General features: G+C 43.4%; 1 protein-coding gene and 1 non-coding gene across 2 annotated transcripts in view; both read left to right on the top strand.

Annotated features, from left to right (window-relative positions):
* The window catches only part of LOC119401543 (uncharacterized), a 31,269-nt gene extending 19,322 nt beyond the window's left edge, over window positions 1-11,947 (top strand). Inside the window, exons 6-10 of the mRNA XM_037668434.2 lie at window positions 1,314-1,361; window positions 6,055-6,081; window positions 6,225-6,266; window positions 6,363-6,399; window positions 9,324-11,947. Of these exons, the coding sequence (XP_037524362.1) occupies window positions 1,314-1,361; window positions 6,055-6,081; window positions 6,225-6,266; window positions 6,363-6,399; window positions 9,324-9,475 (306 nt within the window). The 3' untranslated portion in view covers window positions 9,476-11,947. The remainder of the gene's footprint in view (window positions 1-1,313; window positions 1,362-6,054; window positions 6,082-6,224; window positions 6,267-6,362; window positions 6,400-9,323) is intronic.
* Window positions 8,121-8,194, top strand: Trnan-guu (transfer RNA asparagine (anticodon GUU)). Its single transcript has one exon. It is a non-coding gene; the product is annotated as a tRNA-Asn (tRNA).
* Window positions 11,948-14,072: the final 2,125 nt, after the last annotated feature.

Genomic DNA, 14,072 nt, shown 5'->3' with positions numbered 1-14,072 from the left:
TCCTGTTTGGCAGAAAACAGAAATCTCTGCAAATCATATACTGTCAAATGTAACTCACTCACTGTGAAAGAATAACAACGACCAAGAAAGCATTTGACGCCGGACCAGACGAGAGCCCCTCCGGTCAAAATCAAACTAAAGTATAGCTTTATTTTCTCTACGCGGAAAAACAACTACTATAACACGCCTATTCACCGGAACAACAAAGCGCGAAAACATTTCTAAATCAAAGGCGCCGTTCACTCTCGCTTCTTTAAATGTTTCCGGCTAACTGGCATGTTACCACAATATAACTTGCAACGTCATATACACGCTATTTCACTCATGATGTTCGTATACGTGGTTGTTTCAACGCAAACAAGGACTGTACATCCAGGGCGTACTCGCGTATGCAAATGCGTCGACACATTTTTGCAGAAGCGCGCTTGTCCAAGCGCCGTGGTGTGAGGAAACGCGTTTTCTTTATCAAACACAACCCTAATTACTTTTGCTGCCTCCAACCCCCCCCCCCCCCCCAAAACCCACCGACTTCCTTTCCAACTTCTCCCTTTTCGCTTCATACGGGGACCGTTTGCATGAGAATATACAAGTTAATACAACGCCTGACGCAAGATGCGCGCAAACTTGCCTTTACACAAAACGAAGCGATAGCGACCTGCTACCGAACCTGAAAACTCGCGACCAAGCCATGATATGAAGAAATGTAGGTTGTTGGGGAAGAAGGGGGTGGTTGGGTGGGGGTGTTTGCGAGATGGAGTTCGTGTACCTTCATTAAGGTTGGGTCGAGCTCTTCAGCTTCGTGCCGCAACCGCTAGGGGTCCATAGCGTCGCCGCCGCTGACGTGCACACAGTGCAGCGGCTTATAAGGTACATAGAACTGTACGGGAGCCCAGTGTGCACACACACACACACACACACACACACACACACACACACACACACACACACACACACACACACACACACACACACACACACACACACACATCACACACACACACACACACATCACACACAAACACACATCACACACAAACACACTCCCCGTGATACGAGGCCTGGCTCAAAGCAGTGACACCCCCTCCCTCTTCCCTTGCCCGAGGCTACCAATTATAATGACCCGCCATACGCCAGAGGGCAGGGTTTGCACAATCGCGGTGCATTGATGCCGCGCGCCGGGGAAGCTTATCTTTCGGCCTTATATGCGGGCGCCCGGCGTTTGCAACGACTTCGTCACAAGCTATATGCTATACGCCCCGCGCCCGTTTCATTCTTCTCATACCGCTTCTTCTTCTTCTTCTTCTTCTTTGCAGACAATGGATAGCACGCGGGAGGCCCACAAAGGATGCATTTCAAAAGCGGTAAGTGTTGCGCTCGCATACACACCCACGCCGTCTTTCCTTATGCGAGCTCCCTCTATCGGCAGATGGTGGCTCTCTCGTTGAAGCTTGAAGTTGTATTACTTGCAATGATGAAATTGAAGGTGAATTCCACTAGGGGTTGCTGTTTGCCTACCGATAAAGTTAATGCGCATTAAGGCGCAGAAGGTTGGTCTGGGAATGTTTTTCTATTAAAAAAAGTGTAATTGAGGTAATTGGCATCAGACCGAGCTAAAATAATAATAATAATAATAATAATAATAATAATAATAATAATAATAATAATAATAATAATAATAATAATAATAATAATAATAATCAATCAATCATTTATTTAACGTGCCCAGGAACAACCGTGAGGTCTTTGTGCAGGCGCACGCAAAAAAAAAATCTATAAAAATAAACAATACAATACAGACAGTCTTCAGAAATAAAAAGAGCAAAAACACGTAGACAAAGAGAAATGAACACAAAAGGGGAGGAGTAAAATAAGACAATATGAGAAATATTGAAGGGGAATAAAAATTAGATTGCACATATACAACTATGCGGAAAGACGGAGAAGGGAAGACTTTGTACATTGTGCCATACTATGTCAAAACAGTGCAAAGCTCGGATAAAAACAACGCGCTGTCAACAACAACAAGATCACTGATTTCATAAACCTTGCATAACGACACAGAATTGACAGAGTATTGAAATGACACGCTAGATGTTTTGCGAGTGATAGACATGAATTTTGTCTTTGAGGTATTTAGAGAAAGGTTATTGCCGTTGCACCATTCGGAAAAAGAACACAAATCTGACTGCAGCAAGCGACAGTCGTTAACTGAATGAATTTCCTTAAAAATCTTGATGTCATCGGCATACAAGAGGAAAGAAGAATTACGAATGGCAAAAGAAACATCATTAACGTAAATTAAAACTAGGCGTGGGCCTAATACCGACCCTTGAGGGACCCCACTAGTCACTTTATACAAAGAAGAGGTTTGGCCATTTACGGCCACATAACAAGATCTATTGAGCAGATAGCTGTGCAAGAGATTCACAGCCGACAAGTCAACGTCAAAGTGTGCAAGTTTAACCATAATCAGTGTGTGGCTGACTACGTCAAAAGCCTTACTCAGGTCACAGTAGATTACGTCAACCTGTCCTCTCTGAGAAATAGGTGTGGAGATCTGCGTCATGAAACTAGCAAGATTTGTGGTAGTTGAGCGGCCAGCAAGAAAACCATGTTGATTTGGAATCAATGAGTTTTTCACACTAAAAGACAATATTTTGTGAAGAGCCAGTTCGAAGATCTTTGATGTGGCACATAGTAGAGAAATCGGGCGATAATTAGAAACATCTGTTTTAGAGCCCGACTTAAATACTGGGAAAACACGAGCAGTTTTCCACATGCTTGGAAATGTGGAAGTGTCAAGGCAGTTATTAAATATCGTAGTCAGTACTGAGACAAATATACTACCTATAATAATAATAATAATAATAATAATAATAATAATAATAATAATAATAATAATAATAATAATAATAATAATAATAATAATAATCAATCAATCAATCATTTATTTAACGTGCCCAGGAACAACCGTAAGGTCTTTGTGCAGGCGCACGCAAAAAAAAAACAATAAAAATAAAGAATACAATGCCGACAGTTTTCAGAAATAAAAAGAGCGATAATAATAATAATAATAATAATAATAATAATAATAATAATAATAATAATAATAATAATAATAATAATAATAATAATAATAATAATAATAATAATTCGGCAGATCCCACGTACCGTGGGAGTCGATGTTATGCGAATCATGCGGCGGGTAGGGGACTGTGGCGTGACTTTTTTTACTCAGCGACACGTTACAAAATGACGCTAAAGATTTGTATAAATTTTATACGCACATATATATATGTTGAATAGCCGCATATGTGTTATATAACCAGCTTACGGTTGGGTATGCAACGTGGGTATTACCAACACCACAAGCGGTAAGCTCATATGTAGTGCTTATACGTGTCCCGAGAACGCACGCACGTTTCACGAACCCGTGTACACGTGTGCAAGATGTTTTTGACAGCTCTTGAGCAAGGGCATCATCACCGTGATCAGTGAGCACCAGCAGCTGGTCATGACTTGTTATAGGATCCGGTCGTGTTGGTGGTGACGAGGGGTCTATGTGTAGTGAAGTATGTGGTATAGTAGAGCTGTTGGAATTCGTGGATGCCTCAGTCATTTCGTCGACAAATTGTCTGTCGACAGAGCCGGCGACATGTCGGAACCTGAAGCCACCCATCGCGTTAGTGAGGTATAGGCCGTCGAGGCTGGTAGTCCTGGATAGTGCTACGTAGACCAACATTAGTGGATGGTGTTTGTCGTATTTGTAGACTACCTGGGCGTATGTGGCCTACGTAGCCTAGTCTACAAAGCGGCTGTCAATCAATCTGGCATCATCCTCGCTCAGCATGAGGCCATCGCCCAGCCTCGTAAGAAATGAAGTGGACACTGCGCCGTTCTGGTGGACAAGCGCACCTTACGGTGCGGTGATGAGGATATCATATGTAACTTTCGTTAATGTATTCCTCCGGGGTCGAGCAATGCTTCAATATAGCTTGCTGAATCATAGGAATACAAACGTAATGTTCATTAGACTGCTATGAAAGCGGAGCTAACACTGGAACTACAGACGTTAATCTGATATGGCGCCTGTATCGTAGGAGTATCATGTAGTGTTTATCACTTTCTTGTAAAATTAGATAGCAAGCAGCACAACCACAATTGACGTTGCACCGATATTACGCCTGCGTAGGCTGTTTTTCCAAACCAGTTTATAGACCTGGCGTGGCTCAGGGGTAGAATACCTGATTGCCACGCAGAATGCTTGGGTTCGATTCCTGCTGGGATCCTAATTTTCATTATTTCCACTCGTTGAGTCAACGCTGCCGATGTTGGTTTTCCTTAACGCTTTAGCATTTAGGTAACCAATGCCTGTTCTCGCCGTTCCTCGGTAGATATAAACTGTCAATCACCTGTGGCGCATACCCGCACACCGCGGCCCATGGTAAACGCGTATGTGCCACACGCGTCTACTGGAAAGGGTTTGACGACGTACTCGACAGGAGTTTAACGTTATTCATGTCATGACCCGTCAGTCAAGTAGGAAGAACACAGTCTTTCCTAGTGGCAATAGACCAGTGCACAAGAACAGTGGCTGCACGGCCGGGAAGAGAAGACGCGAATAGTGTGATTGCTCTCTTGAGCCGTGAGATGTTTAAGAGTACAAAAGTAGTGATATCAGACAATGGACCAGCGTTTCTAAGCCAGCGTTTGCAAGAGTGGGCGAAGCAACATGGAGTTACTTTGCGACGCTGCGCGCCGTACCATCCTGCAGGAAATGGCATGGCTGAAAGAATAATACGAGATTTGAAGCAGTTCATTTCAATGTACCCAAGCTTTCAAGGCGGATGGAAATGCTGCTTGGAGGCAGCTGTTGCTCATCACAACCGATCGCACACTGCGAGCATCGGCTGTAGCCCGTATTTTGCGGCATTCGGAAAGGCGCCAGTGCTTCCTGCTGATCAACAGCTTCGCATTGCTGACCGCCTGCAATTGTGCGAAAAGCGAAAAACTTCGGAAGCATACCAGCGATATCGGGAAGATATGAAGAGAAACTTCGACCGCCGCCATAACACGCGGATACCTAAGATACAGCTGAACGATCTGATACTCGTCAGAAAGGGCCTTCCCGGCACGAAGCAGGTGTATTTGGGACCTTATCGAGTGGTGCAGACTGCAGTGCAACAAGGCGTTCTCAAGAGGGTTGGTTAACGTAAACGGTGACGGTGTGCTGGAGTTTGCGACTGTTGGAAACGTCTTCATGTATCATCCCAGGAGGGATGAGTCTTCAAAGAGGGGGAGTGTACGTGGACGTGGTGGAGAAGTTAGAGAAGGACTGAGGGAAGACGAGGAAGATGAGGGTGTTCTAAATAAAGAACATGGCTGACACCATACCCTCCCATGCAAATTTTGGTCTACACCAAGTTAAGGAGGCGATCATGAGAGCACCCAGACGTAGGCGGCTAGATAGATAGATAGATAGATAGATACGTAGATAGAAACGCTCAAAGTGCCAGAGGTTCGCTAAGAAATGCTTCGCATTTAATAATAATAATAATAATAATGATAAATTTTTAGCTTGATGACGCACAGGTCACAACCCCATTAGGTAGGGGGCGCTCATAGCATTCATACATGCAATTGAGTCACTGTGCGTGGCTCACGAAGGGAGCCATATAGATTAGCTTCCAATTCACAGATGGCACTCGTGCCACATGAGCTATGGGTGTTTTGATAACCCATAACACCCTTAGCGCCTAAAGCTTGTTTTAGGTAAAACATTAATCCTTACGCAAAAGAAAAGGCTTTTTGGGGAGTCAAAACACACTTGCATCCTCCTTTTTGCACATTCTGGTTAGGCAAAGGGGTGTTTTAGTTACTTGAAATCGCTTTAAGGGTGCAAAGTGGTTTACAGTGTGGTGTTGCGATATTCAATGAAACGCGGCAGGCATTGGGAGACAGACTGTGGCACTTTGAATTCTCGGTGTTTTACATACTTTATGTCCTTCGTAGTAATAACGTAATACCTCTCTTTCTTTACCTCTTCTCTTTCAGTACAAGGAAACAGACTTCAAAACTCAGGTCAGTGTACTTCCACTCCAAATGATATTAATGTAAAATACAGCGGGTCTTCAAGAACAATTGATTCCGAAGGCTAATAACTCACGCACATATACTATAGTGGTCTGATCTGGAGTTGTCATGATTATTGTCTTTACGTGCAGGACAAGCTCTACGTGGAATGCATATTCAAGCACTTCACAAAGGTAAGGCGTTCTTATTTGACTGAATTTGACCACCTTTACGGGGTGGCGCTGTACAATGAACCGTCGTTTACTACAACAAACCGTCTATCTCGGCAGGTGTGCGGGCCAAACTTTCAAGGGGCAGTAAAGGAAGGTGAGTGACTTCATTGTGCTAATTGCAAATATTCACTTCTGAATATCGTCATTAATTTATGTGACAGAACACTTCAACAAAGTATATATCGCGGGGAAAAAAGGCGATTAAGTGATGGGCTTTATAGGGCCCCCAAACCACTCCGAGTTCAAAGACGAAAGAGTGGTTTGTTTCTGGCCTTCACTTCGCTTCCTATTGGCCCTATCTCCTCCTCGCCACTTACGTCTTCATAAAACATGTTGTCAGTGTCAGAACTAAGGGTTGAGCCTATCAGTGTCTCGTGGTTTTCGGCAACACGCTTTTATCTCCGCAGAAGGAGCGTGCGACCGCATGGCAAAGCCGGGTAGGAGACAATTCACAACTCATATGTCTCGTATATGGACCAATCGAGAGCTTATTTCCTCATGACGTCACGCAAACGGACTGCTGGCGTCGCGAATTGTGCCGGAAAAACGGAAAACGCCAGGAGAGAACAACGCGTTCGTTCTTTCTATTTTCAGAGGTTCTTTAGGGGTCCTTTATTTTTCGTTCACTGTCCATCTATTCACGTCATCAAGGATAACTTTTTCAGATATCATGCGAGCAAACTTGAAAGTTCGACTCGATGGTAACAGCTAGCACGCGTGTAATCGTGAGCTCACTGTGACGTCAGCACCTACGCCGAAAAGGTTTTCTGTTCGTCGATTTTTTTTTAAATGATAATATTACATACAATTTAAAGGAATCTTAAGCTCAGCCCTATAGTCAGTTTACATGACGTTTTCTGAAATAGAGCCAGAAATAGTAACAACAAAAAAAAACTCTGAATCCCGTGGCATAGGGCGCTGAGATTGTGGAGCGAGATTTAATGATAAATTCTAGATTCGATCTATCTCAAAGCCTTAAAGAACGTTGGAAATGTATGACAGCATATTAGAAGCGAATGAATAAAAATAAGGTAGTTCAATGTTTACACTGCTGGACGCAAAAGTAATTGCTATCATGGCTGACTTAATAACCCCAGTTACAGTAACAATTTCGTAAGCGTAATATTCGTATAAACCTAACAATGAATAAATGGGGCAACTCGGCAACGCCTAATTTTACTCTTAAATAGCTACTTGCTTCATCTAGTTGCGAAGAGTACCTAATTAGAGATACACATTACGAAGCAAAGGGTTGTACCGCATATAAAGGTAAGCAATCTTTCGTCTAAAAGCCCGGAATAGCGGCGCTCATGAATAGGAAAAAACTCACCTGGTCGTTTATGCGCTCGCCTAAGATGACTGTAAGGCGAAAGCCATCTTCTTTTTCCTCTCAGTCGATGTATTGTTCCCGCGCCGCCGCCCTCAGAAAGCTTTCTGCACCTAACGTGGTTTTGCATTGCCTCCAGGATCGGAGGCACTTCACCTGGTTTTACACTGCCTCCGTGATCGGCCCACAGTTCACCAAGCTAAGAGCATGTGATGACGTCATCATGTGATGTCACGTCACGTGACGTCATTGTGACGTCATAATGACGCCAAAAGTTTTGGCTATCAGCGTGATGCTGACGTCATCATGCTGTGGTTTTTTTGCATCACTCGTGCGAACGCCGACGGGAGACACCGACGCGGGACGCCGGTCAATTTCGACGCTTGATGAAGCATCTAAGGCTTTCGCCTTTAAAAAAAAACGCTTTGAAGTTTTCGAAACTCTCATGAGATTTGCAAGTGTGTATCTTTGGCGTCGCCGAGCATCTCGCCTCCGTGGCGCAATCGGCTAGCGCGTTCGGCTGTTAACCGAAAGGTTGGAGGTTCGAGCCCTCCCGGGGGCGGTGAGCTTTTCTTTTTTTTCCAGCGCTGAAAGTTTTTTTTTTTAATTATTGGTACTGTCCTTTTTCAAACATGTTCTTATAATGTTTATGCTCCAATTTGTTAGTATTATTTTGCAATGACTTCACGTTTGGCGTCCGCTTCGGTATGTAGGTATGTTCATGCGTGTGTTTGTATATGTTCGTGTATATAATCACGGTCAAATTTGAAAATTTTTCAAATCAGCATCGGACGCGTTATTCGAAGATCGCAGGTTCGGTCCCTGGCCGCGGCAAGCTATCATTTCGTCTGTTAGTGATCATTAATATTGTGTATAACAAAGCAAAACGAACCCTTAAAGTTTCCACTTGTTTCCTTCATTCATAGCGAGGGTCTCGTTCTGGCAGACTTGATGCTTTCAGGTAGTATGCGAGGGATTATTGGTCAGCTGCCAGCTCGTAATAAGTTCACGTGCTACGTGACGCCAACAGGCAGAAAAAGAGTGTTCCACACTCGCCGTCAGGCTACTGGCGGCGCTGACTGACGCTCCCACGTTTAAATACACATATACCCCATAAAGTGGACGGGGGTATGGCCACCGCGGTCACTCAATTGGTAGAGCATCGGACGCGTTATTCGAAGGTCGAAGGTTCGGTCCCTGACCGCGGCAAGCTATCTTTTCGTCCACTTTTCTTTCTTCACATTTACATTACATTTACTACTAATAACGTCCCCTATACTTTCCTTGGCATTATTGTCTGTTAGTGCTCATTAATATTAGGATACGTGGCTCTTCCTTCGTCGAAAACGATATTTGCAGTGCTGTAGATAGATAGATAGATAGATAGATAGATAGATAGATAGATAGATAGATAGATAGATAGATAGATAGATAGATAGATAGATAGATAGATAGATAGATAGATAGATAGATAGATAGATAGATAGATAGATAGATAGATAGATAGATAGATAGATAGATAGATAGATAGATAGATAGATAGATAGATAGATATTTACACATGTACACACACAAAGATTGCTAAATTGTGGAGCTTGAAGCAGGCTACTAGCAGCTCACGGCTGTTAGCAACCATACACTGCTGCTACCAATTAACCTAATTGTTGTTTTTTTTTTGCATGATTGCGCAGGTTACATCGTCGGCATTACCCAGTTGAGCTTCATGCCAAGGATGGGCCCGCTGGAAGTAGTCGATGACGTCGACGATGACGACGTCGTGGAGACGCCGCCCGAAGAAACCGCGCCACGTGCCTTCAACGAAACCACACCTATCGAACCATGAACATGAAGCTTCATTCTTTTGCACAGTTTGCGAATATATCGCGTAGATTAGACGACGATAGATGTAGCTGTTAGAGAACCGAGTCGTATAACCGATTGGTTTTCTGATTACGGACCACTAAAGAGAAACACATAATCAGTTTCGAATCGGTAATGTCTTCACACGTGTTAAATTTGCGGTACGACGCTTAAGGGGGTACTGACACCAATTTTCGAAGCTGAGTTTACTCCGTCGTACAGATCTCCTGTACACAGAGATGGCTCTGAGCAAGTGTGAAGATCAGTAAATGCTGATTAAGATATTTTATTTTGATATTAAAGTCAATATTCTCACGGCGCACCCACTGACATCAACACTAGCGAGACGTGAGCGTAGTGTCAATTCTGGTGGCTTGACACGCTAGTATGGCTAGTTGCGATGACGTCAGGCACCAAAACATACAAATGGCCGCTTGCGCGTCGCGAAAAATCATTCAAAATGGCCGCTTGTGCGTCACCAACGGAGCCACGCAGCTACAGTGGCTAGCGGAGCTGCCTTGGAAGCGTCGCATCTTGCGCGGTCATGCGACGAGATCCTGCTGAGTCGTGGCGTCAGGGTGCAGTAGAAAAACCAAACTAGCTTTTAAGAACATGTTGTAATTTATTTCGCAGGACTCTGTCACGCTCACCAGTACCTTTTATAGGCTCTTCAGGACTTGGTCCTGAAGACGCAAAAAAAAAAAAAAAAACGACAACTAAACATTTTCGCGTCAGTACGCCTTTAATAATACATAACAGGAAATGAAGCACGAGTTTTATTAATTCGTTTCGGAAGAACGTATTTATCGGCCTCGTTCACCCATTTTTTTTTTTTTTTTGCAGTGGTTATGAATACGATAATGGCGACTTCTGGCAGAAATTGACCACCGCGTCTATACTCGCGCATGGATAATGTTGGCAAGCCTCGGCCACCATTGGCTAACAGTGGCTACCGATTATTATTAGGGGAGAGTTCGTCTTTATCTTTTCTCAATCTGAAGTTTACTTGCGTATTACTGTATGAAACCCCACCGCTTGTACATGACATCAAAAATATTGAAGATATGAAATAGGTGAACATATATGTCTGAGATGTCAAAGTATTGTCTTGTATTCGAGCCTCTTGTGATAGCAATGCAAATGTTCCCGAAGCTTGCTATATGTGGTCCATTGGCTTCATTAGAATAGATTGTAGTGCGTCTATGCTGGTAGCAAGAAAAATACAGGGCAGGACAGCACAGACACTGTGGATATATTCGACGACGCAGCATATGTTGGTAACGACACTTAAAGGTGACGTTGTGGTTTAGCTACCGTTTTTCGTTTTTTTTTAATTTTTTTGCCTTATCAATTTTATACCCTCAGCAGTGAGTGGCTTCCTTATCGCCGTTGTGGAACCTTAATATAGTAATACAGCTCAAATAATTTGTTTAAGTCTCATTTTGTGTCGACTGGAATGTTGAATTGCGTATTGAGAAACCGAAATGAAGGTATCAGAACTACGTTACCCTGAAAAGTTTCAATCTGTACAGCCGCACGTGCATATTCACGGTATCGTAAGCTACCGTCTTTAATATCTCTTTTATTGAGGTACAATATTTCTTGCACTGTCCACGTGGATCACGTACCCTAATCACTGAATGAAACGCCTTCAGCTTCAGCACAAGCCCAATATCGTCATTATCAATTTCGTTCATTAAATGATCAGTATTACAAGCTAATAAGAGCTATATAGATCTCTGTGTTTGATTTGCTCTCGGATCATCGGGAAATACTCATTAACATGGACTCCTCATGCTTGGGAGAAGTGGGCACGAGTTAACTGCACCACAGCAATTTACATTATTTCAGGATCAGGAGTTGTCTCATTCTGCAGCACTATTTGTACAGTCTCGTTTCACCAAATGCCTTTATACTGAACATTTCGAAAGATCAAAGACTTTGTATGTACAGCTTCAGCCACTTTGTTTGCTTGTGAGCATAGAATGCTGTTGAATCATTAACAATAAGCGAGATATCACGATTCAACGCAACGCTGCAGTCAGCACCATGCACCGTTTGCTTACTCCTGAAGGATTACTCGTGTACGTTAAGCCTAGACACATCGTAAATTCATGTCATTGCATATGACACTTTAGGAAATTCATGCTTTGTCATTACATCACCGTGCGGGACCATGACAGAGCTTCATCGAGCTCATATGAGAAAGTGTCGCGCTGAAAGAAAACGATCCCATAGTTTTCTTTATTGTCACTTTATAATTTCCGATAGATTAGGTTATAGAGCGCTCACAACTTGTTTGAAAAAGGAAAAAAAAAAAGCGCGCTTTAACGCTGGTAACGCTAAAATTGCGACCGAATTCACTTTTCATCTGATATGACATGAAGCTGCCCAGACAACAAAAGTCAGTGATTGGATAATGCACAAAACACGTGATTCAACAATAAAAAGAATTTCACGATCTTGTTTTCCCGACTCTATTTCTTTACACTTGTGCATTTTTGAAAAGTGGATATTGGCGCATAAAAGGTAGGTGCAACTGACTAACTCACGATCAGTGAATTCAAGCTAACTGTACTTGTTCAGGCAGCTCTCGACAAAGTCCAAGCACACCCTCGGTCCTAGAAGGAAGATAAGGACTGAATTTTTGGAATCAGACTTTTACCTAATTTGGTAGAGCAGTCACAATTGCCTGATAATGCACTTCGCGTTCTTTAGTAACACAGTTCGGTTAAATAATTTCGTTACATAGTCCGTGGCTGGTGAAAAGGCAGTGGCATGCGACCAGCCGCTGCACTGAGCTCCACTCGAGTAAGCATAGGCGTGCGCAGGATGGGGGGAGGTTTGTCGCAGCGCCCCCTTCTCTATTAAATCAAAATATGGGGCAGACTTTGCACCCCCCCCCCCTCCGTGCGCACGACTATGCCAGTAAGCATCTTCCCCTGCCACACCCTGGTGACGTAGCTGCCGAGTGTTTTGAGCCGTTGATGCGCATTAGGCAAGATGACTCCCAAGGACGCACTTTCGTTTTAGAATTTGGGATAGCGGTTGAGCAGCACGATATTTGACTGTCTGTTGAACTTGGAGAGGTACACCAATATCGGTATCACGGTCTACCAATTATTTTTCCATTTCTTTCTTGGTAAATGTCTGAAGCAGGGACAGGAAGCTTAACAGTCACGTCAATTGACAGCACGACGGTGCTTACTGACAGACAGTTAGACACAAACGATTTTAAATTCAAGAGTAGAACGCGATAACGTAGTAGGACCGTATTCGTATCCTCCTATAATATGGGGGGAGGGGGGATCTGTTTTGTATCTTGACTAAGTCGAACCTGTCCGGGCATTGTTATGCAGATTCTTGACGATAATGGTGGCCGAGCACCCCTGATTTTCCATTCCAAGAATGCAACACCCCACGCGCATGCGCCGCTGCTAGACATATTCCACCAAGGTAAACCAAGAAAAACCGACGACTAGAATCTAGCTTATAAACCTTTTCTGTTTGATTTTACCTGTTGGTTTTTCTTGGTTTATTGGTTTGTCTCTTTTTCGCTGTCTCAATTATTTTCGTGCCGACCGCCAAGTCCAGGTCTTCTTTTGCTTTTTTTTTTCTTCAGAATACCATTTTATGAAATCTGATTTTACTGCATTGAGTAAGCTATTAGTATTTATCAAAATTGATAGTTTTGCATCCGGATAGTGTTTGTGACCTTTTTTGTATTGTTATGATACAACGTTTATGATCTGCCTTTTCTATAAAAAAAAGACAACTTCATAGCGTTGTGCCTGCGTGTTTCACAGTCCCGTATTTTGCTCGGTTCTGCCATAATGTTCATGAACCAACTAACTCACTTAAGAGCCTCTCTGCCCTGTTTTGTCAAAAACAAACGCAAACGTTGAGCGCCATAAGAGCACCCCGCCAAAACTTCAGTTCTTCCTGCGTGCCGATAGATGGCACAGCGACTCCAAGCGTTTTTTTTTTGTTTTTTTTTGCCATCCCTTCTTCGTGATTGACATCCTGCTACGCAACAGGATGAAGAGGTTATAAAAATCGACAAAGGGTACTATTCATTTCATAAACGCGATGACCACACACACGCAAGGAACAACATTGTTTCACTAAGAACACGTGCAAGTGTTTAAAGCCAGAAATGTCCCGCCAAAACTTCGGTTTGCCCTCTTCGATTCCAGATGACGCTGCAAATCTAGGCGCCATTTTGTCAGCGCCTTTCACTAATGTCCCCACTATCCCCACCACGCAGGATGAGCGTGATGCGACTACGAACAGGCAAAATCCAATATTTATTTCACACGTTTTATCATGACTAACACTAACCAAAAAATCATGTTCCACTGAAGAACATAAGCAAGTGTTGAATGCCGCGAGCTTCCCGCCAAAACTTCTGTTTATACTCCCCGACTCCAGACGGCGCTGCGAATCTAATCGCTAATTTTGCTTGCCCCTGTCACGACTGACCCGATACGCAGGATGAGGACGATGCGCCTATGAAGAGGCAGGATCCAGTATTCTTTTCACGCATTTGATCATCACTCGCACGAAACTACAGTCCTTTT

This window comes from Rhipicephalus sanguineus, chromosome 8, assembly GCF_013339695.2.
Source record: "Rhipicephalus sanguineus isolate Rsan-2018 chromosome 8, BIME_Rsan_1.4, whole genome shotgun sequence".
Taxonomy (NCBI): domain Eukaryota; kingdom Metazoa; phylum Arthropoda; class Arachnida; order Ixodida; family Ixodidae; genus Rhipicephalus; species Rhipicephalus sanguineus.
This window is presented reverse-complemented; position numbering and strand designations above follow the sequence as displayed.